A 24254-nucleotide genomic window follows, 5' to 3' on the forward strand; every position below is an offset into this window, starting at 1 on the left:
GCAGGGGTTTTCTGAGGAAAACAGTTGGAAGTACCAATTGGCTTTCCAACCAAAAGTGTGGGCATTGGGTAGTGGGACTCCATTTGGGGGGGATAGGTTTGAAAGGTTTTTGGCATACATTTGCTTCTCATACCCCAGACTAGAAATTGAGGCCAGAAAATGGGGAAGCCGAACCGTATACCATGAATGAGATGGATTTTAGGGAGAGTTTAGTATGCTTGTTTGTTTACTGAGGTGGAGGCATGTGGAAAGCAGTGGAACCTAGGTTTTTTTTTTTTTTCCTTTTTTTTTTTTTTTTTTTTTTTTAAAGATTTTATAAGCAATGTTTGCACCCAACGTGGGGCTTGAACTCTGAACGAGGTCACGTCGTGTGTTCCACCAGCTGAGCCAGCCAGGCGCCCCAGGTTCTTTTATTGGGTTGCTTCGGAAGGCTGCAAGTCCGCCAGAAGTTAATGTCAAATGGAAAGAGACAATTTTTTTGTTCTTAGGTATGATAAATATAACTGGGTAGTATGGTGTAGATACTTCTTGATATTTTACCATTTGACTCTATTCTGATAGTTTTTCAGTAAATGATATCCGTGGCTTACCATTTAATATTAACAAACATTTGTTACACGGTGAAGCAATAAAATATAAGGCCCTTTGAGCAAATGGAAGGTGACTGGGAGTTAATTTGAACCAGCAAATAAACCTGAATTCCCAGATCCAAGACCTGAGAAATAGAGGAGTGTGTTATTCTAAGCAAATTTAGGGCCAGAGTTTGTGGGACATGTGTTAACTTTTTTCTTTATATGTTCCTTTTATCTAGTCCTCAAAATCTAGTCCTTTAAAAGGACAATTTGAGGGTAGTAGGTCCCAAGCCCAGCCTTCCTTTCATGAAAAAACTATTCTGCTTAACCAAGTTTCCTAGCAGGTGATGTCGGCTGGGTGGTAGACAAAATCACTTGAACAGTTAAGTTTAAGAGAATATGTAAAAGTGGTAGGTGGGTAGACCTTTTCACAGATTAAGCGCATGTTAGTGACCCAAACTGGTGATTCTTAAACTTACTGTGGTATTGGGAGTACTGGTGGTCTTGGACATTGGCCAGACGCTGCCTTAAAATTAACTTGGGTTTACAGTCAGTTGAACTTAATCATACTGAATGGCATGAAAATCTTAATTAGGCACGGTCTGCTATTTGCAAGGATGAGATGTTCATGAATCTAACGATTGTATATGAGCATTATGTAAAACATTTCATAGGAAACTTGAAATTTTAGAAATGTAATTTAAATGGAGAAACCACCCCTTTTGCAGTAGCTTGCAGCTCTCTGAGTTTTGAGGGGATATAATAGGAAAACCACTGATAGCTCATGAATTGATGGGCTAGACTTTTAGATTAGTGGACATTTCTGTTGGTTGTGTTTTCTTGTTTCCTGGCTTTCCCCCTCTACTTATGATGGTATTCTCCAGAAATGTGTTCATTTCATTACGACTGAGATTTTGAGCCAGTCTTGTTTAATTGCATTTGCATTCTATGTCTGTTTTTTGTACATGTAGTATCACGTTGGTGTTTTTAGGAGCTTTAACCCATCCCCAAATAGGGTCTCAAAAGGGAAGGAATGAGAAATTTTAAGGTTAGAAAGGACTTCTGAAGTTTAAATCTGGGAGCACTGAGCATTTATTTCCCTCTTCTGTCACAAAAGTTGGAACAGGATTTGGTTATTTGATTTTAGGTACAAGTTCCTATTTGTTGCCTAGTTGAGAAATTGAGTGCCTTTCGTATGCCTATGGAACACTTCGGAGATGCAGGGGCAAAAGGCAGTTTTGGTTTTTGCCTTCATAGGACTGTCATTGAAGAATTCTTTTATTTATTTTTTAGTTTTTTAATTTTTTTGAGAGGGGGTGCCACAGAGAGAATCCCACACGGGCTCTGTACTGACAGCATGGCGCCTAATGCCAGACTTGAACTCCCAAACCATGAGATCATGACCTGAGCTAGCATTAAGAGTTGGATACTTCACTGACTGAGCCACCCAGGCACCGCACAAGTCTTTATTTTTTAAATAGGTATCAACTTTTAAGCTGGGGCTAGGCGAGGCTCTTCAGGTAGACTCCCTCTGTGTCCTCCCACCAGGCGAGGTTTGTCAGTTCTGATAGTTTCTGCTGGCAGTGCTGGAGAAAGACTCTCATTTCTGGTGTTCCTTTCATCTTTTTACTCTATCACACTGGCTTTCTGAAATATCCTCTGACCAGAATCCAGTCCCCTGGGGGAGCTAGGCTGTGCAAGGGGAGCATTCCTCCCCTTTGTGGGTGCCATTTCCTAGAGCTCCTGGAATCGTGTCTTCAGTTGGAGCAGCTGTGTAGGTCATTTTTGTTTTATCTGGAAAGTTGAAGAGGGTCAAGGGTGGGGAAGGAGAGTAACTGTTAATAAAAAAGCTTATTCAGTGGAAGACAGCACATCCTAGGGGTTAAGTTGTATTCTATATGTTTTTGTGTGGTTCCCCCCCACCCCCATCTCTTTTACCATGCATCCTTCCATTACTTTAATTTTTTTTTTAAAGTTTTGTTTATTTTGAGAGCATGAGCAGGGGAAGGGCGGAGAGAGGATTCCAAGCAGGCTCTGCACTATCCACACACAGCCTGATGGGGGCCTCAAACTCAAAAATCTAGAGATCATGACCTGAGCCAAAATCAGGAATCGGACACTTAACTGACTGAGCCACCCAGGTGCTCCCTCCCATGACTTAATTTTGCTTTCCCTTGAACGTTCCTAATGGTAATACTACCAATCAATCTAATAAATTATTGACTCTTAAATCACTTCCTCTCTAACTTCTTGGTACAGACAGTGCAGTGGGAGAGTTTACGTTCAGCAGAACGGACTTGCGTTCTGCAAGGAAGCGCAGGGAGGAGATAGCTTTAAGAGGTCTTCTAAGTGTGGAGTTTCCATGGCCCCCTCATTGTATTTGGCCTAGCCCTTTTTCTGCCTGTATGGAGGTGGTGAGGAGTTGTCATAGGAGTCGGGATTCACCTATCTTGTCCCCATTTTTGTAGAAGATACAGGGCTCAGAAGCATGAAAAGTTGTGCATCTCCCTTCTCAGCACAGCCGCATCAGCCCTTACAGTGCACTGGCTCTGAAGAGGGTCTTAAGTGTGTTGTAACCCTGCAAACTTGGGAACATGGTTGGTTAGTTTAGAAAATTCCACTTCTCACTGCTTTTGCAAGAGGGTGGAGATTTCAGACTTCAGGGGCAACAGATTTGAGTCACTTTCAGGTGAGCATTAGAGGGGATTCTTTTCCACACAACACTAGTTTTGAACAAACGCAAAGTTCTGAAGTATGCTCAGCTACTTACTGGTTTCTTTTTGGCTGCTTGATATGGTTATATGCTAATTGTTTGTTTTTACTACCAGAAGATAATCACCAGGGGAAGTTGTCTCCTATGGTCTAAGTCTATCCCCAGGGTGTAGAAAACATCTTGAAGGAGCCCTCAAGTTCATGGGAAATGAAGGATTTGAGTGGTTAAGAATATACTTTATAATATGAATATAATACATTTAGAATTACAAAATACTGAAAATGTCATTCCAAATAAAGTTTCCTGACTTGGAAAAAAAAAAAAAAAAGACAGTAACGATCCACTTAAAGGAAGGGACTTAGTGGGTTTCCTGGAGGTTTATTATAGTTTAAAGAGAATGCAAAATGCTCTGAGCATCTTAGAGGAGGTGCTGTTTAGAAAGTAATTCAATAGTGATCAGGTTTTAAAGTCTCAAACTGTTGTGATAGCTATTTAATAAGCTTATATTTAAGTTTTATTTACTGTGTAACCAGAGTTGGGAGTCTTTTTTTGGATTTTTGGCTAATTCGATTGCATTGCTTCAGTATGTTTTTCTTCATAAAGGAGTACCAGTGGTACTGTGGTCTGACCTGGTTCTAGGACCGGAGAACCTAGTCCTAGGAAACACTGCATTTTCCAGATTATGAATAGGGGCATTTCACACAACTAACACCTCATAGCTATTTAATATCCAAGACCATTTCTTCATCCTGAGTCTTCCATGGCCTCCCCTTTGCCTTACTCCCATAAGTGCATCTGTCCACAGTTGATTCTCCTAGCTAGAAGGCAGAGATGGAGTGGAGTTATAAGAGCCTTGGCTCTTTGAAGTCCCTTTGTACTTCTTGGTGCTACCTGGTTCCTAGTGACTTGATAGGAGTTGAAGCCCCTTGCAAAGGTCCCTGCCAGAGATTCACTTGCTGGAAAGGATCAGGTCGGATATGGGAGAACTCAAAGGAGAATGATTCAGTACTCACCTTTGGAAGGCTTGATTTTCTCATAGCAGCGAAAGATGGAGATGAGAAGAACCCCTTCTCCAAGCTGGAAAATCATGTAGAGGAGAGGGAAGAAGAAAAGTGGCCCAATGACTTGAGGGGGGAACGTCACATTGAGAATGGTAGAACAAAGTTGAACGTTTTGGCATCCAGTTTCCATGCTGACAGTGCGCCTGCACCTGTGTTAGGTTCAAAACAAAGCAACCTTATATGCCCTCAGAAGGGACAGGAGGGTGCGACACTGGCCCTTCTCCCTCCCAAATCACCCAAGACCCATTGAATGAATATGGAAGTCAGTGGTGACTAGTAGTTTTGTGGCCAGGAGTTTTCGTGAGAATTTTTGAGCAGCTTGGGGGTTTCACCACTTCTGCAGGACTACCAGATTAAAATTTGGAGAATGGCTGGATGATGAGGGATGAAGGGAAGATGTGAGCCACTATCATTCATTGGCTTGTATGTTGGGTTTACACACAGGGCAGTTGCAGTGTGAACATACAGAAGATCTGAAATGCTTGGGCCCCTTGTCCAGTTCCCTAGTTTCTGGTTTGGGTATCTTTGAGTCCAAAACACTTAATGATTAAAAACCAAACTTGGTTCAGCCCCAATATCTTTGGAACATATTCATGGTTTTGTTCTCGTTTTATGGACTAAAGAACGGGCACCTGGGTGGCTCAGTCTGTTAAGCATCTGACTCTTGATTTTGGCTCATGTCATGAACTCTCGGTTCGTGTGATCAAGCCCTGCGTGGGCTCTGTGCTCACAGCGAGGAGCCTGCTTGGGATTCTTTTTCCTGCCCCTCCTGTCCCTCTTGCTCTCTTAAACATTAAAAAGGGGAGGCGGGATGGGATGTTTATATCTAATGAATACATATTTAATTCATGGAGTTGTGGTCAGTGTCTTACCAGAAATTCTGAAAACACATTTATTAGGGGGAGACTACTGTGATGGCCCTTGATTGTGTGGCCATTTATTACCTGTCACTCTTAAAACAATGTACAGTAAGTCATTGACAGCCTTTTGACTCAACTGTATAACCAAATGCTACATATGTTCTATAGTAATTTTTTTATTAGTGTGTTTTTTAAAATGGGTAACTTTATAAGTTGTATTTTTAAGGCAGTGGTTTTTTTTTGGGGGGGGGGGGGGGTACTAGAGTGCTTCTGACGTTCAGACTCCAGCAGGATTTGTCTAGGGCTGACAAGAGGCAAAGTTCCTGAAATGTGCTACTCTAGACAGGGTCTCTTTATCCCACACCAGATTGTCAGGCCGACTGTCCCTGCAAGTAGCCCCTGAGTTTGTGAAGTTGGATTAGACTCAGCAGAGGTCCACAACCACTAAAGCTCTTAGGGCCACTTAGCAGAGCTGTCACCCAGTGGTGTCCTTGTCAAGACTGAAGCCTAGGCAGAAAGGGCGGAAGAGTGGGGAAGGAGGAATATTAACACTTACCACGATGGCATGGAACTGCTCCAGTGTTGTTACCTACCAGATTTCAGCAGGAGGTGGAGCCTAGGCTTGGGAGGGAGCACTTTGTCATGAGCTCTTTGGGTATTAGATGCTCTTGTTCCTAAGCCATTCGATACCTTCTCTCCAATATGTCTCCGAGTCCAGGGTTCCTGGTTCAGTGGGTGCATTTGCACATACTGCCAGGAAAATGCCTCTCCTAGGTTTTGGGTCTCCTTTTCCTGAGAGACCAGGACAAGAGTGAGGCCGATGGAACACAGAGGTCTAAAACAATACTTACTGTCCATTGAGGCGGAAGAGAGCAGAGAGGATGTAGCCCAGCAGGAAGCCGATGAAAGGCATCAGGGAGGAGGTGGCCAGCAAGTGTGGTGTCATGACAAACATGATACTCTTGCCCACATTGATGACCGAGAGCGCTATGATGGCCACACTTAACAAAAGCATGGTGATGGTCCCTCCCTGTAAATGAAGACAGGAAGAAAAGGCAATTAGGGTGGTGGGGGATGGGGAGGAGCAGAGTGACGGAGCATGGGTGGTGGATATCAGAGGTGGAAACCAAGGGAGTGCAAAAAAACCTTTTATCTCCCATCTATTTGGAATTCCTAATCAGTAGCTAGGAAGCTTCTTGGAGGACAGAGACCTAATAATTAACAATCTTGTTACTGTTGACTTAAAGCCAGATGTTTACCAGCAAAATGAGTTTATTTGGAAATAGAGGAAGTGCAGTTTGGGACAAGCAAGCCATGGTGAACCATAGGCAAGTCCTGAGTACACGGGACAGGGACTTGCTTTTAGAGAGGAAAAGAAGCCGGGAGGGTCTGTTTCATGCAGTTCTCCTTGGCTGGGCTATTGCTGGGAAGGAGAAATACTTCCTCGTGCTGGGGTATGTAAAGTAAGCTTTCCATTAGGCCAGTGGTAGTGTATGAGAGCTTTCCCTTGAAGACTTCCAGGCTCCATTTCATATGAGATTTTCTTTGCACGTTTCTCCCCCCCCCCCCCTTTTTTAAAAAAAATTTTTTTTAACCTTTATTTTTTGAGACAGAGACAGAGCATGAATGGGGGAGGGGCAGAGAGAGGGAGACACAGAATCGGAAGCAGGCTCCAGGCTCTGAGCCATCAGCCCAGAGCCCGATGTGGGGCTCGAACTCACGGACCATGAGATCGTGACCTGAGTTGAAGTCGGACGCTTAACCGACTGAGCCACCCAGGCGCCCTCTCCCCCCCTTTTTAAGTTTATTTTGAGTGAGCATGTGCATGGGGAAGGCACAGAGCAAGGAGGGGGAGAGAATCCAAAGCAGGCTCCTTGCTGACAATGATGGGGGCCTCAAACTCCTGAACCGTGAGATCATAACCTGCCAGAGTCCGAGGCTTAACCGACTGAGCCACCCAGACACCCCACATTGCTCCCTTTCGATCAAGATCTTTCTTCAGAAACATCGCTGATCAAGAGTCCGTTTATCCACTAAAGTGGCTTTGTCCCTCGCTGCCAGGAAGGTTTTTTCCTGGTTGTCCTGTCCCACGTTGGAAAGTGCTTAGATTGGGAACTGTTGAGGCCACATGAGTACCAAGGAAGGGTGTGAGGGAGAACTCTGAGGCATTTCCCATCTGAGGTCTATATATTGTCAAGATTGAAGGCTTTGGAGAGCATCTTGTCTGAGCTACTATCTCCCTTTGGTGTGCCCCTTCTGTAGAGAGAGGTACAGAGTTGAAAAACTTCAGTCTTGCCGTTTGTCCACAACCTGCCGCTGAGACCGGAGGCCGTAGGTAGTTGCTTCTTCATAGGTCACTGCGTTTTTTGTACCACCTGACTTCACTGAAGCCATGTGCTGAATGTCCATTTCGTGGGCAGCCAATCAAATCAGCTTGCCGGTGACCCAGGAGACGACCTGGCTCGCGCTTCCCACAAAGGTGGCCTCCACAGCTTGCTGAATGACCAAACAAATCAGATCCTCTCGTTGAGGGAGTTTGTGGAACTACAGCGAGGGAAGCAGGAGCAGAGGCAAGTGTTAAAAGACACAGCACCCTGGCAGCAGCGTAAGCCACAGGTTGGCAGACGCCGTGAGACGGGTGAGGCAGTTCACTAGTAGCAGCAGCTACGGGAAAAGCATAGGTGGACTGGCTGAGTCACTCGAACAGTGAGTGACTCCCTTATTTAAGGGAGGTGGATGGCTTGTAAAAGTGGCTTGTTGACCAGGTCATGCTGAGGTTCATCGACCTAACCACATGGACTCGAATAAGCCCTTGCCTAGGTAAGTTAAAGTATTGCTTGAATTGCCGTTCCAAATAGAGCATCCAAGAAATTGTATCTTGGCATTATCTACATGTGACCTCCCACTGGGTAGTGTGTTTACAAGCAGATACCTTTTGCCAGAGCCAGTTAGAAATGGGTGATTTTGATTTGAAAGTCTCTAGGGGGCGCCTGGGTGGCTCAGTTGGCTAACGGTCTGACTTGGCTCAGATCATGGATCTCGCAGTTTGTGGTTTGAGCCCCGCATCAGGCTCTGTGCTGACAGCTTGGAGCCTGGAGCCTACTCCGGATTCTGTGTCTCCCTCTCTGCCCCTCCCCGCTCATGCTCTGTTTCTCTGTCCATCTCCCTCTCTCAAAAATAAATATTAAAAATATTTTAAATTATTCTGAGTTAAGAAGGAGATATATTCTTATATTAGTTGTGACTAACTATGGTCCTTGGCTTCTTCACCTATAAGATGAGAAAGAACAGAGTTGGATTAAATGATTATCAGAGGTCACTTCACATTTTTACATTTTTTTTTCTTTTTAGTATTCCTGTACCTCCACAAACTATCTTGAATAAGATTAAGTGATAGACACAAACATTTCTGGGTTTTTCTTCCCCTGCTAATGTGTGGACTGGTCCAGGCGGAGGGAAGGACATGTGCAAAGAGAAAAGAGCTAACACTTGAGGCGGGGGGTCGGGGGGGGGGGGGGGAGGTGGTTGGCTTTAGCAAATCAAGAAGAGCCGGGAGGCTACATAAGGGGATTGAAAGTTTATCCTGCAGAGAGTATGGAACCAGGGAGGTGTTTGAAGCAGTGGAGAGACGTGACGGAGTTTGTTCTTTCCGTCTCCATCCTCAGGTTGAACCTGATCGAGGAGCCAGGTTCGAAGGCTGTTTCAGTTGTGAGAGAGGATAGTGGCCCAAGTGATGGTAGTGTTGTCACAGGTGGAGAGGAATAGATGGATCCAAGTGAGCGACAGAAAGCAGAAAAGCCAATCACCTCTTCAGGTGAATGTGATGGAATGGAGAGGACATTGAAAAAGACCAAATGGTTTTGTGGCTTAGGCAGCTGGGCACATGGAATGCCATTCTTTGAGATAATAACGGGGAGGAGATGGCTTTAATTTAAGATATACTGACCATATATAAGTGTCTGGTGTGTCTGTGGGAAGTGACTGCAAGAATTTTCTGTGCCACCATCTTGAACCACCTTTCATTTGTTATGACTTCTACAAGTTAAAAACCTTTTGCACAGTGAAGGAAACAACAAAACTAAAAGAAGAGATTTGCAAAATGACATAACTGATAAAGGATTAGTATCCAAAATCTATAAAGAACTTCTCAAACTCCACACCCAAAAACCAAATAATCCAGTGAAGAAATGGGCAGAAGACACAAATAGACATTTTTCCAAAGAAGATATACAGATGGCCAACAGACACATGAAAAGATGTTCAGTTCATCACTCATCAGGGAAATACAAATCAAAACTACAATAAGATATCACCTTACACCTGTCAGAATGGCTAAAATTAACTCAGGAAACAACGGATGTTGACAAAGATGTGGAGAAAGGGAACCCTCTTACACTGTTGGCAGGAATGCAAACTGGTGCAGCCACTCTGGAAAACAGTACAGAGGTTCCTCAAAAAGCTCAAAATAGAGCTACCCTAGGACCCACCAATTGCACTACTAGGTATTTATCCAAAGGATACAAAACTGATTTGAAGGGGCACATGCACCTGATGTTTATAGCAGCACTATCAACAATAGCCAGATTATAAATTACAAATTTTTAAAAATAAAAATAAATAATAGCCAAATTACGGGAAGAGCTCAAATGTCCATCAACTGATGAATGGGTAAAGAAATTGTGATACACACACACACACACACACACACACACACACACACACACACACACGGAATACTACTCAGCCATAAAAAAGAATGAAATCTTGCCATTTACAATGGTGTGGATGGAACTACAGTGTAATGTGATTAGAAAATAAGAAAAAAAAAAAGACATGATTCCACTCGTGGAATTTAAGAAACAAAACAGATGAACATAAGGGGAAAAGAGAGAGGCAAACCATAACTATAGAGAACAAGATGAGACTTGCTGGAGGGGAGGTGGGCAGGGTATGGGCTAAGTAGGTGATGTATATTAGGGAGGGCACTTGTGATGAGCACCGGGTATTATATGGAACTGATGGATCACTAAATTCTACTCCTGAAGCTAGTATCACACTATATGTTAACTAAGTGGAATTGAAATAACTTGAAACAAAAAAGACATACTGAGTTTTAAATGCATGGGACATTCAGGTAGAAAGATTTGACAGTTAATAAATGGATCCTGGGGGCACGTGGGTAGGTGGCTCAGTTGGTTAAGCATGCAACTCTTGATCTCAGCTCAGGTCTCCAACTCGGTGTTGTGATTTCAAGCCCCATGTTGTACTCTGCTAGGTGTGAAGCCTGCTTAAATGATGGATGGATGGATGGATGGATGGATGGATGAATGGATGGGTGGATCCTGCAGTTGGAAAAGGTTGAGGGCTGAAGATGATATTCTGGAAGTCATCAGCTTGTAGATGGTCATTGAGAAGGACCAGATCTATGGTGGAGAGACCCTGGGCTTTGGGAAATTTGGCAAGAAAAGAAAGCTTGGGCGAAGGCAGAGAAGTAACTTTTACCAGAGGAACTCATCAGGGAGTACAAAGAGACGTGCCAGAAAGATGAGAGGAAAGCAGGAGCGCCCAGCTGAGGGAGGAGGCTTCTGAGAGGGAAGCGGTGGTCAACCATGCCAAAAGTTGCTAAAACGTTAAGGATGGATGAGAAATGTCTGTTGGATTTGAAGAAAGAACAGGTGGTCATCGAGACGCTGAATGGATGGGAGACCAAGGAGGAGAGAAGAGGGATTCAAGTAGCTGAGACTAACTTGAGAGCCTGCTACCAGTGAGAGCAGCCCTGGCGGGAGTGGTGGGGGGAAAGGTGTGCTGGAGGGATGTTTCCTGAAGTGTAGGTAGGGGAGGAAAGGGAAGTGTTGGAGCCCTGTAGGGATTGCTTTGTTTTTTTAAGATTGGAGAGCAGTGAACCTGTGTCAACACCAATTGTGAAAAAACATGCAGAGACTTAAGAAATGAGAGTGAAGTTGGGGGAGGCTTTGGAGGTTGGGGGCCATAATCGATGAAAGGACATCTCTGAGAAGCGAGAGTAGGGGGGATGGATGATGCCATCCAGAGCTGAGGTGGGGTGTTCGAACTCGGAAAGGAAGAGGAATGACCTTTCCGGGTCTTCCAACGGGGTGGGAAGGAGCGCTGTGGCCACTGTATGGGGACTGTGCCAGGACAAGGGCAGAACTACCCTGGACAGTGGTAGTGTGAAAACTGAAAAGTCCTGAGAAGCTGACTTGCAGCTTCTTTGTTCCAAGCCCCAAACTGCCGCCAAGCCTTGGGCTTCCAGGCAGCATGCCCTGTAGGTTGGCCCAAGGCATCGACCCAGGGCAGAGACAAAAGCAGGCTCTCGGAGTGTCAGGAGTACCAGGATGAGCTGGGGCTCTGGGGGGTGAGCAGTGGGCTGGAGGGGAGACTGACTGGGACTGAGCTCCAGGGTCACAAAGTTGGTAGAGGGACCAAGGTGACGCTCCAAGAGTCTAATTCTTCCGAGGGCAAGGCAGTGGCATGATGTCCTGAGTGTGACCACAGTGCCCCTCCACCCCCAGCCCTCTGGGGCCCTACCCCTCTCTCCCTCCCACCCCACACCTGAAATGCTACGAGCACATACACCACCTGTTGCCCTGGGCTCTTCTGTGGCTTCTCGTAAAGTCAGCCAAGTTTGCCCTCGTTCCCCCCGAGTGTCCTCTATCCAGGCTTCTCCCCAGGCTGACCCACATCCTACCCTTTCCAAGCCTGTCCCCTCCAGGAAGCCTTTCTAGACTCCCTGCTCCTCACTAACCCCACCTTCTTACATCCAACCACACCCACCTGCCCGTGTGCTGTATGTGATCTTCCTCGTGTGTTCCTCCACTTTCTGCTAGTACCCGACTCCTTGATGGCAATGAAGCCATCAGAGTGTGTAGCATAAAACTTAGCATCTGGGCGGTGCATCACACAAGCCTTTTGGTTATTAAAATAATGATGTCTGATGATCGTGTTATGAAATGTGTTACAAAGACAATTTTCCTCCTAACTTTTCCAAAGGACTCTCATGTACATTACCAGCCCACGAGGTAAGTGTACCAATACTAGACCCTTTGCATTCTCCAACGAGGAAGGAAACGGACACAGAAAAAGCCCAAATGACTGTTCAAGCCATACATTGAGATGATGGTGGTGCTCTTGTTCCCTGCACGGGGCCCGAGGTTCTTACCTTCTTGACATAGGGTACATATTGTGGCCGTTTGGCATTGAGGAAGATCCCAGTGGCACAGGGAATGAGAACCAGGATTAGTGATATCACAATGCCTCCATAAGGTACCTTGTCCTTCAGATCCCCGGCATAGATCCCCCTGGAGTAGACATACAGGAGGAGGGGCATCATGCCCAGGGCACAGAAGGTGGAGCAGGTGGTCATCACGATACTGGGTGGGAGAAGCAGGGGAGAGTACAGAGAGACAGCGCCCGTTAATATAGACTATTTGTTGAGTGCCTGCTACGTGCCAGGCACCGTGCTAAGCACTTTACATACATTAATTCCTTTCCTTTTCCCAGTAGGCTTAAGAGATACAGGCTACAGGTTGACAGTCTCATGTTTGTTACTTTCTGTTTTATCTTTATTTATGACAGAGTGTGAGTTCCAAAGCCGGAGTCATAATATATCTTCTCAGCTCTAATTTGTATCCTAATTGTACTATTACCATTTCTATTTGGAATCCAGTACATGTTGGTCACAGGACCCTGTACAGGAGAGGCCTTCCAGAAAGGCCACCCGAAAGAATGAAGCTGCTAGGGAACATTGTTGGATTTGCAGATATTCGTGTGACAATATACGACTCTGGTTTCCATTCTTGCGGCCATGTTAGTCATGAGGGCTTGGCAAGAGCCCCGGAAATCCCCACTCAGTGTGTGTTTCCCCTCCCACAGCCCTAACTGTCTGCACTAATTGGTTGTTTCCACAGAGGTGAACTATAGCTTAACTGAACATCAAGCATGGCCTAGGTCAACGGGGCCAGAATGTAGCCATCAAGAACAGCAACAGGTAGAGGTATCATCATTAGGAATAAGATGTCAGAGCAAGGCACGTGGCTGGCTCAGTCAGAAAAGCATATGACTCAAGATCTTGGGGTCATGAATTGGAGCCCCATGTGGGGTGTAGAGATTACTTAAATAAAACTTAAAAAAAAAAAAGACATCAGAGGTGAGGAGAGAGCCTGAAAAAATGCTGAGAACTTAATAATGGGTAAATCCTTCCTCTGTGGCCATCTAAAACACCTATGAACACATATTTGAGCTTGTAGGAAAATTAGGGAAGTTTCCAGGTACCAGAGACAGAATGCAAAGGAGTTGGTGGGTGAAGTCAGGCTGGAGCTGCACCGCATGGAGTGGGGAGGGAGGAGGGTGTTTGGGAATCTGGAGGCTTAGGTCTTATTGCCCAAGGGAGGGACCAGAACTGAGGTCTTCTGCTTATAAAGGAGGTTTGAAACCGAGATATCCATAATAAAAGAACTGTTGGAAAAGAAAAGATCTAATTCTCTCACATGTCAAATATAAAATCATAATGGAAAAAATATTTGGAAAAGCATAATGATGCCACACATGTTTTAAAACACATGGGAGCTGACCTTGGATTACACAATAATTCGTAGAAATGAGGGGCACATGGCTGGCTCAGTCGTAAGTGTCCGACTCTTGATTTTGGCTCGGGTCACGATCTCACCATGAATTCGAACATCACGTCAGACTCCGCGCTGACAGTGCGGAGCCTGCTTGGGATTCCCGGTCTCCCTCTCTCTCTGCCCCTACCATACTCACGCTATCCCTGTCCCCTTCTATAAACTTAAAAAAAAATTTTTTTTTAAATGACACCTAAAGCACAAACAACCAAAGAAAAAAATAGATATATTTAACTTCTTCAGAATTAAAAATGTTTGTGTTTCAAAGGACACTGTCCAGGAAGATATACCAATGGCAAATAAGCAAATAAGCACATGAAAAGATGCTCCACATCATTAGTCATTAGAGAAATATAAATCAAAATCATGAGGAGATCACCACACCCAATAGTATGGCTACAATAAAAATGATGGATAATAAGTTTGGTGAGGATGTGAAGAAGCAGGAATCTTCCTGTGTTGTCGATGGGACAGTTACAGAACGACCCAGCAATTCTACTAGATACATACTCAAGAGAATCAAAACATACGTTGTTACGTATGTTGACACAAAGACTTGTATACTAATGTTCATAGAAGCATTATTCATAACAGCCAAGAAGTGGAAAACAGTAAAAATGTCAACTGAAGAACAGATAAGCAAAATACGGCGTATCCATACAACTGAATATGGTTCAGCCACAAAAAGCAATGTGTTAAGTGCTGCTACGTGTTACCACATGGGTGAACCTTGACAACAGTGTGCTACGTGGAGGAAGGAGAAACATAAAAGACCACATAGTGTGTGATTCCACTTATATAAAATTGATAGACATGAAATAGGTTAGTGGTTGCCAGGGGCTCAGGTGAGAGAGGAATGTGTAGTGACTGCTAACTGGTTTCTTTTGGGGATGTTTAAATGTTCTGGAAGCAGATAGTGGTGACAGTTGTACAGCCTTGCGAGCACACGGAAAACTATTGGATGATACACCCTAAGAGAGTGAACTTCGCAGTATATGAATTATAGCTCAATAAAAAATAATTAAATCTGGGGAGCAGCTAAAATAATTCTTAGAGGAAAATGTTTAGAGCCTTAAATGTTTATATAGGGAAAGCAGAAGAGTAAAAACGAGCTAAATATCTTACCCAGAAACTTAGAGAAAAACAAAGGAAACTCATGAAAATAGAGGAAAGAAATGATGTACAAAAATTACATACAATGAGAGGATCAATTAAACCAAGAGTAGTTTCTCTGCCAAGTCCAAGAAAAGACTCCTCTGGCATGCCAACCCAGGAAAAAGGGAGAAGGCACCATTGATTGTATTAGGAATGAAAAAGGGAACATAACTGCAGACACATTAAAGATTTTAGAGAGTTCTAGAAGAAACTGAGGTCAGTTTTGTACTTTCATTTTTCAGTTTAGATTGAATGGACAATTTCCTGGGAAATATAAACTACAAAAACGAATTCAAAATGAAGCTGAAACCTTAGTATTGCTGAAGGATATGAAGGAAGTGAAAACCTACCCTCCAAACCCCACATGATGTATATGATTTTATAGCAGAGCTCGGCCAGATGTTCAAAGTACAGATGGTCTCACTATCATACAGACAATACAAAAGGGGGAAACCTTTTGTATTGTAAATTGTATGCCCCAATTTATTGTATATGAATAGTGTAATTTTAGAACCAAAGCTGCAAAAGGATATCATGAGGAAGGAAAGTTAGGGGCCGTTCTCGTGAACAAAGAAGGAAAAGTCATAAATACATTATTAGCAGATTAGCAATGCTTTTATAAAATAATACAAAAAATAAGATGGGTTTGTCCCAGCAATGTAAGAGTGGGTTAACATTAGACTAAATCCACTGACCTATATCACTGTATTATCACATTAAAGTAAAAATGGTATCATTTGATAGATACAGAAAATTGTCATTCAACAAAAGTCAATGCTCATGCATTACAAAAATTAGCACACTAGCAACAGAATAGAATTCCTTAACCTGAAAAGGGTATCTATCAAAAAGTACCTCAAACAGTAAACTTCATGGTGAAAAATTAGAAAGTTTCCTCTTAGGGCGCGCCTGGGTGACTCGGTTGGTTAAGCATCTGACCTTGGCTCAAGTCATGGTCTCCTGATTCATGGGTTCCAGCCCCACATAGGGCTCTTTGCTGTCAGGGTGGAACCAACCTGGGATTCTCTGTCCCCTTCTCCTTGCTGCACTTGCCCTGCTCACAGTCTCTTGGTCTCTCAAAACTAAACATTAAAAAAAAAAGTTTCCTCTAAGAAGAAAGATAAAGCAAATGATATCTATTACCATCACAGTTATTGTAAATCATCCTATATATGTCTTTGCTAGCACAGCAAAACAAGAAATAGAAACTGTATGGGATGGGAAAAAAAGAAACCAGACTTTCATTACATGCCAATGATTGGACTGTCAACAGAGGAAATCCAAGTGAATTCATAACTAGTAAGGAAGAGAATCCATGAGTTTCTAAAAAACATTAACAATATGAAGGAGGCGCCTGGGTGGCTCAGTCAGTTAAGCATCCGACTCTTGGGCTTCAGCTCAGTCATGATCTCACTGTTGGTGAGTTCAAGCCCCACGTCGGGATCTGCAGAGGCTGCTTAGGATTCTCTCTCTCTCTTTCTCTGCCCGTCCCCTGCTCATTCTCTGTCTCTTTCTCAAAATAAATAAAATTAAGAAAAAAAAAAGAAACAAATATAAAATGTTTAGAAATAAATCTAAAAGAGATATGCAAGATCTTTATAGAAGAAATTATAAAACTCCATAGAAAGGTATAAAATAAAGTCCAAATAAAAAAGCTCTTATCATTTTCATGGATGGGAAGACCCAATATTATAAAGATGGCCTCTAAATTTATCTATGAATTTAATCAACAGTCCAGAAATATTTTTGTAGACTTGAGAACTAATCCCCAAATTCAAGTGAAGAGTTAAGGGCCAACAATAGCTAACATAATTTTCAGGAAGAACATGGTGTGGGGATTTGCCTTTCAAATATTGAGACTTATAAAGTCATTGTAATTAAGAAAATTTGGTGCCCGTGCAAAGAGCCACATAGACCAATAGAGGAGACATCCCAGACACAAACCCATGCACATTTGTGAATGTTATCTATGTGAGAGATGGCAGTACAACTTACTGGAGAAAAATTCACTCAGTGGTACTGGGAATTTTCTCTATTCATATGGAAAAGATAAAACTAGATCACACCATACGTAAAAATTAGCGCTAGGTTGATTGCAAATCTCCATGTGAAAAGCATAACTTTGAAACTTGTCAAAGAAAATGTAGAGGAATATCTTCATGACCTTGAGTGTAGTAAATGATTTCCTAAAGGACCCCCCACCAAACACAAACTAAGAAAAAATATTGGTAAATTCAACTAAATTAAAATAAGCACTCTGTGTTATGAGACATCATTATCAAAATATAAGGGCCAGCCCCAAACTGTGAGTAGACCACTGCAACGCGTCAAAACAACAAATAACTACAAATCAAAGAGAAAAACACAACAGTTCATTAGAGAAATAGGCAAAGACTTATTTCTGGAAGACCAATGGTGAACCAGTCTTCCACCAAATGGTCAATAAACCTATGACAATGTGCTAAGCCTCTCTTGAGATCACATTTAACACTGCTGTGACCCATTTCACTCTTACCAGGTGGCGAAAACTATCAGAGTCTGACAACTCCGAGTACAGCGAAGACAAGGAGGAAGAAGGATCTATCTACACTGCTCGGGAAAGTGTGACCCGGAATGACTACTCTGGAGACTCATTTGTGGACGTGTGAACCCTACGACCTAGAAGTGCTGTTTTTATTATATACACTCTCACATGGCAGCGCAGGGGCATAGGGTACAAGACTGTTCACAGCAGCAGAACGAGAAATCCCCCGAAACGTCTGCCACTAGAACAGATACATTCAAGCAAAGGACACTGCAGTCCAGAGGCACAAAGTAGCTATTTTATTCATATGCCTACATCTCAAAAAAGCAAGCTGGCAAATGATAAGGGCAGTATGGTACTGTTTATACACATTTTAAGAACGTACAAGGACAACAATGTATCTTGCCTATGGATATATACAAGTACTGCCTGTAGCAATAGTATAAAAGGGTCTGTGCTCCCCAGGGGTGGGTAGGGGGCACGGGATTGGGGAGGGGCGCACAGGGGCTACAGGGCTACTATTGATCTCTTCTGAGGAGAAGAGCCACACACAACTAGTGTGCTTGTTTTGATGTCCTTGAGCAGAGGAGTCATGCTTACTTTGGCTTGGTGTGTCAGGAGTTCTGGAATTTGCTCTGGGACGCGGTGTGCCTCGGGGTGTGCCTTGGAAACCAGGCCCCAAGGGACTGCTGTGCAGGTGCCGGGTGCACCTCCTACCTTGCTGGTGTCTATGACTGTCGCGATCCTCAGTTTACCCTGAGAGACAGGGAGGGGAGGTGACTTGACCAGGCTCCATTTCGGAGACTGGAGCCTGGTCCGTAGGCACATCATGGACCTGGTTGTCCCTTGGGGGACGGAGGGCCAGAGGGAAAGGGGCACGTGGAGTTCCTTACTCCTCCTTCCTGCTTAAGTTCTCAGAGCACTGCGCACGCCCTGCTTTTGGACATCTGTACACTTTCCCCCCCAATTCTGGGAAACCTCTGGCAGGTCTCTGGACTTCGGCTCCTCGTCTATAAAATGCCATGGGAGTCTTAACTGCCCCCACCCCAACTCTCAGTGGCAAAACCTATCGTTTTGTACTTAAAGAGAGGTCTCGTACTGGCAGCCTTTGAGCTACAGCTGGCTCCTGAACACACGTTTTTTTGGCTTGCACGGTGTTTTAAAAGTTTTCAATGAGTTGCCGATATTGAAAAATGTGGAGATTTCACTTAAAAATGGAGATTCACTTAAAAATGCCTTCTCTTGAATCGGCCACAGTGGCTCCCACAGAACACCCACAGCAGACATGCGGCATCTGCCCTGCTTAGGGGGCCCATCAGCCACTTGGCTCGTCTATACACATGCCGGGCCCTGAAAGGATTTTTAAAAAATCCTTTTTTTATAAAAAAAAATTTATTTTAGAGAGAGTGAGCAGGGGGAGGGGCAGAGGGAGAGAGTTGAGAGAGAGACAGACAGACAGACAGAGAATCCCAAGTAGGCTCCATGCTCGACACGGATTCCGACACAGGGCTCGATCCCACCACCTGATCATGACCTGAGTGGAAATCAAGAGTTGGACACTCAACCGGCTGAGCCACCCAGGCACCCCATGAAGGTATTTGAGTAAAAGTGCAGGATCTGGAATCTCCCAGACCTTGGACAAATGTATTAACCTTTCTTAGGCTCAGTTTCCTCATCTTTATTTATTATTGTTATTATTTAATGTTTATTCATTTTTGAGAAAGAGAGAGAGACAGAGCATGAGCAGGGGAGAGGCAGAAAGAGAGGGAGACACAGAATCCGAAGCAGGCTCCAGGCTCCAAGCTGTCAGCACAGAGCCCGACGTGGGGCTTGAACCCGTGAACCGTGAGATCACAACCTGAGCCAAAGTCAGATGCTCAACTGACTGAGCCACCCAGGCGCCCCTCAATTTCCTCATCTTTAAAATGGGACTATTTACAGCACCTCCTTACGGGATGCTGTATGAGGATTTCATGGAAAGTGCTTGGAGCAGTGCCTGGCTGTTTTTTATTATCAGTATCATTTCAGTATAATACATGTAACATGTTGTCCCAGAAGAACTCCAATTGTAATTTAAAGTCTGGCAGCCGTGAAGGTAGATGATGAGACACATATTGCACCACTGGGCTCTAAGGCATGGTTTAATGTGCGTGAGAGGTTTGTCTGTTTGCAGGGACGATACGGCAGGAGGTGGCCATCCCAACATTGTCTTTGTGGAGTCTTGGTAGAAGTGAGAGTCCCCACGGGCCCAGACAGGGAGGCTGAGCAGGCGAGCATGAAGGCTCACGTTCCTGAGTCACTGAGGCTGGGCCGGGGGGGTCTCGAACCTCAGAAATGCAGGCCTAACTGGAGAGACCTCACTGGCACCCATTGGCTGATGAGACTGGGACATCTGGTCACTTACACTTAAAAACATCTCCTTGTTCTTTACATGGTCCTTCCTTGCTCTGCCGTTTCTGCAGGTTCACAGAGCCCTGAGAATACCCCTTCCCTGACCCCCGACTTCCTGCACCCCTTCTGCACCGGAATTAAGATACAGTCTGGATTTCTCAGGACACAGAGGCTGCAATGAGCCGCGCCCAAAGGGCAGACTGACGGTTTGCTGTGCAGCAGGAAGGACTTGGATCAGATGGAGGGAAGAATTTCCTCACAGGTAGTTGAACATTGAACGTGTTCCCAGGGAAGACTGTATGAGCCAAGTCCCCTCTTTGTGCCTCTCTTCCCATCAGCTACCTCCCTGAGGGCTGAGTCTCGTGGGTGGAGAGGCCAGAGCTCGGGTGGTGGGTCCCAGGAAGGACCAGCTCACTCTTGTTTTTTTCATTTAAAGAGCGGTGGTCTTGCTCTACATCACAGGCGGGGTTTCCTTAGTTGTCTGGTTTGCTTACTGGAGTTGGTAGGGTGCTGGCCAACACAGGCATGGATGGAAGAAGGTCTCCACTGAGGACTGAACGTCAGAGGAGTTAGGCTGGGGACTGAGCCTCACAGAAAGGCAAGAGCTTTCGCTGATGAGTTTCCCTCAGCCAGCATGGGCTGCTGCTGGGGCTGGAGCCCCGGACTGAAATGGCCTCATTCTGGCAGGTGTTCTAGATCAGAGTCCCACCTGTTTGGAAGGACAGGTGTTCAGCCGGCCCCTGCGGAAATGAGCCTTTGCCGACTTCTGCTCGGATGCTTTGGGTGAGAGGACACTGCTGGTGTTTTCCCTCCCAGTTGGGCTGAGGTGTGGCCCAGCATGGCCTGTGCCAGTGTTGGGAAACTCGAGGATCTGCCTGGTTGTGTGTTTGCACAGATGCGTTCCTGTGCCCGATGGGCCCACAGGGAAAGTTAGAAGAACCCCTCACTGCCTGGATAGTTGGAAGGATCTTTGGAACGTCTTGCCTATTCTGCAGGGATTGGAAGTGCTCTGTGGTTCCAGGGTGGCTTGGACCATCTGCACTCCCTTTCGGACCTCTCGTCTCAAGGCAGACCACTTGCCCACCATGGTAAGTGGGCAGAGTTTCCCAGAGGCCCCTCGGGTTTAAATCACTACTCCTTCAAGACAGTCCTTGTGGGCCACCTGTGAGGGAGTCTTCAGGAGGCCCCTGGACCAGGTGGGCCCCTTTGACTTGGTGTTTAAGCCAAGGTCTACCCCAGATCCTACCTCCAGCCCTGCATAGACTCTGGACGACAATGCCCACCACCCCCTGCCCTAGCATCCACCTGGTCCCCGCTCACGCCCCATCCTGGCTTTAGCCCAGCTTTCCCCCTACACTCTGACATCTCCAATGCAGCTCCCATGCCCAGCCTGCTCCCTCCTCACCTCCAGTCCTACCTGAGGTTCATGTCCCCCTTCATGGCCAGACTGAAGATGTTGGACAGGGTCCCCCCGGGTGAGCAGCCGCAGACAAGGATGGCCAGCGCCTCAATGTTGTTGAGCTGGAAGACCTTGCCCAGTGCAAAGGCGGTGAGGGGCATGATGCCGTACTGTGCTATCAGGGCGATGGCCAGCCCCTTAGGCTTCCAGAAGTGAGCCTTGATCTTGCTGAACTCCATGGTGCAGCCCAGTGAGAGCATGATGATAAGGAGCAGGAACACCAGGATGACGCTCAGTGCCTTGTCGGTGGGGCGCTTGCCGAAGTTGGGTGGGAGGGTGAAGTTGAGCGTGGCAGTCACATTGTGGGGCTCCATTCTCCTGTGTGGTGGCGGAAGGCCAGGGGCACCCGGCACACCCCTCGTTCGCTGCCGACTCCCTTCCCTGCCCAGTCTTTGCTGGGTGCCTTCTTCCGTCACCTCCCAGGGCAGCAAGCTTCAGGACAAAATGTGGCTCTGGGCAAATAGAAGGATTATGCAACTGGGTGTTCTGTCCTCTGGCTGTGGCCCCAAAGGGGAGAGAACCCAGAGCCTTATCTGCCTGGCCTTCCCTGCTTCTTCCAGCTTCTGTACCTCTGCACCCTTCCTGGATGTCACTCACACCCCGCCCCCCCCCCCTTTAACACTTGGCTGCCTCTGGGACAAGAGGGCCATTTCTGTCCTTCACTGCCCACCGAGCATGTGCCACAAGCATTCCGTCTCTGGAGACCCGTCCACGGCCAGCACTGATCCAGGCCAGGCACTGCTTGTTCTCTGTTCAGTCTCTGATGCCTCGATCCTCATTCGGGGAAGACGCCCTCCCCATGCCCAGCGGGTCCCCTCCATCTGCCCCCAAACCCATGTAGTGAGACTGTCGGGTGTTGCATTTCCTTCCCGGACATAGGTAGCCTATCTCAAGGCGCTGTGGGACAAGGTAGGGGCAGGTGTGCTGCTGGCTTCCAGAAGGAGATAAGTCCCTGGATCTTCTCCTGGAAGCTGACAGGTGCCCGGGGAAGCCCGTATCTTATTCCCAAACCTGGACAGAACAGGTGCGAGGGGGCAGAGACTGCTGGGATGGTGAGGGGCTCTCAAGAAGCCTGGGGGGCTTTTTTCCTAAAAGGCAGCTCTCAGGGACTCCTGGCTGAGGAGATTTGTTTGTGCTCCGATGTCCCAGCCAGCAGCCTCAGTGGCCTCGTTGCTTGGGCAACTTGCTGAGAAGGAAGCAGGAATGCACAGGCTTTCCTTTTTGATTTCCGGCCCGCTCTACTTTTGCTCTGTGCCTGTGTGTCTCTGGCTGGGAGCCAGGCTCTGGGCCTGGATGTAGAAAGAGGCAAGCACCTGAGGCCAACACCTCAGGCGCCTCCTGAGCCTTCCTCCCCCATCCTAGCGCAGGTGTGGGACAAAGGAGCAGTCCTCTGAAGAACAATCACCTCTTCTGGGTTGGAACCCACGAGGGGGGGGGGGCGGGGGGCGGGGAGGGGGTCTTGTAGTTTCTTATTTACTGAAAGAGGAGATTAGGCTTTTTGTGTGGGACTGCAGAGGGCAGACCAGGGACCAGGGTGTGAAGGGCTGGAGGCTGGGGGGCGGGGGGGCAGATTTGGGTTTGGAATGAGGAACCACCTAAAAATGAGCTCTCTCCAACAATGGCCCCTGGGGCCTCTGGAATCCTGCATAGACAAAGGCTAGGTGACCAGATCCACACCTTTTCCACCACCTGCGTGAGAAAGCTGCTTCCTGGGGTTGAGAGGCGCTGAATACCACGACCCTGGGCCACAGAACCGTGAGGCTGAATGAGAACTTCAACTACCTCCATTCTGACCTCAAACTTTCTAACTGATCAAGTTCTTCTTTTCAAGCTATCTCTTAACTCAGACAAAAGACCCTGAGGGCCAAACATCCCCTGAAGGGAATTGAAACCACCCCCTTTGAAACTACCCCCCTTGAGAGCAATAAAGGGCTGCCTAGAGCCAGCAAGACCCTGTATAACTGGTCCCAAGGCAATGACTGACCTGATTATCCTGCATCTACCCATCGGGCCTCGCCCAACGTTTTCCTATAGAAACCTGAAAGTATTTTTGGCCCTTTGGAGACAGTTTTGAGATGCCAGTGCACTGTCTTCCCAGCGCTGGCCTTGCTGAAATTCCTTTCTTGTGGTAAAGCCTTTGGGTTTTGTCAGTGGCCAGTGGCCAAACCTGGCCTGTGTGGGACCCCTGGAGCCGGGTGCTTTTGCACCCCTGCGCCCCAGCTACAAAGCCCCTTTCCCTCTGTGAGTCTCTGATAGTAACGATTTCCTGGTGTTCGAGTTAATCTGGTCTCAAGGGGAGGGCAGGCATAATGTTGGGTACTGGAGGCTGATGGGGTGTGTGTGTGCAACTTGGATTGGGTGTACCTGGAGGGTCAGGAGCAGCCCGAAAGACGGTTGGTTTCTCTCCCTGGAGCTGATCGGAAGAGGCCCCCTAACAGAGTACTAGGGAAGAATGATTGATCATCAACTAAATGCCAGGTACTGTATGAGTATAAAAAACTCTATGTTCCTTTCCTCAGGGACTTTATAGTCCATATGGGACCATGGGTGGTAACAACGCAAAGGAGAAGCACTAGAAGGTTGAGTTCATGCAGGAGTTCAATGTGCAGTTGTGCAGGCTGTGTACTGCACAAGACTAGGATTATCACCCACATAGACATCCTGAGTAATAAAAAGAAAACCACAGGCCCAAAATGTCACTTGGGCCAGGCCAAGTCACCAAAGCGGGACTTCCTACCTAACCTAATTGCAGTTTTCAACCTCCCCCAGAAATGTAGTCTTAAATGATCAGTCAGGAATTTTCTGGTAAGCATCAATGAGGTAATCTGTCACATGGGCCTTCTACATCTCCCCATAGCCCCTAAAGGAAAAGGAAGATAT

General features: G+C 46.1%; 1 protein-coding gene across 2 annotated transcripts; it reads right to left on the bottom strand.

Moving 5' to 3' along the window:
* Positions 1-1646: 1646 nt before the first annotated feature.
* SLC10A1 (solute carrier family 10 member 1) lies at positions 1647-21866 on the bottom strand. 2 transcript variants are annotated; one of them, XM_058739474.1, is made up of 5 exons: positions 21333-21866; positions 12492-12594; positions 6058-6236; positions 4299-4495; positions 1647-2366 (listed from the first exon to the last, which is right to left on the bottom strand). In XM_058739474.1, the coding sequence occupies exons 1-5, from the start codon at positions 21686-21688 to the stop codon at positions 2260-2262; spliced, it is 942 nt and encodes a 313-aa protein (XP_058595457.1). In that variant the 5' UTR covers positions 21689-21866; the 3' UTR covers positions 1647-2259. The 2 variants fall into 2 exon arrangements, with proteins under 2 accessions (XP_058595457.1, XP_058595456.1); XM_058739473.1 differs by having other exon boundaries at positions 12384-12594; positions 21333-21864.
* Positions 21867-24254: the final 2388 nt, after the last annotated feature.

The sequence above is a fragment of the Neofelis nebulosa genome, chromosome 7 (genome assembly GCF_028018385.1).
Source record: "Neofelis nebulosa isolate mNeoNeb1 chromosome 7, mNeoNeb1.pri, whole genome shotgun sequence".
Taxonomy (NCBI): Eukaryota; Metazoa; Chordata; class Mammalia; order Carnivora; family Felidae; genus Neofelis; species Neofelis nebulosa.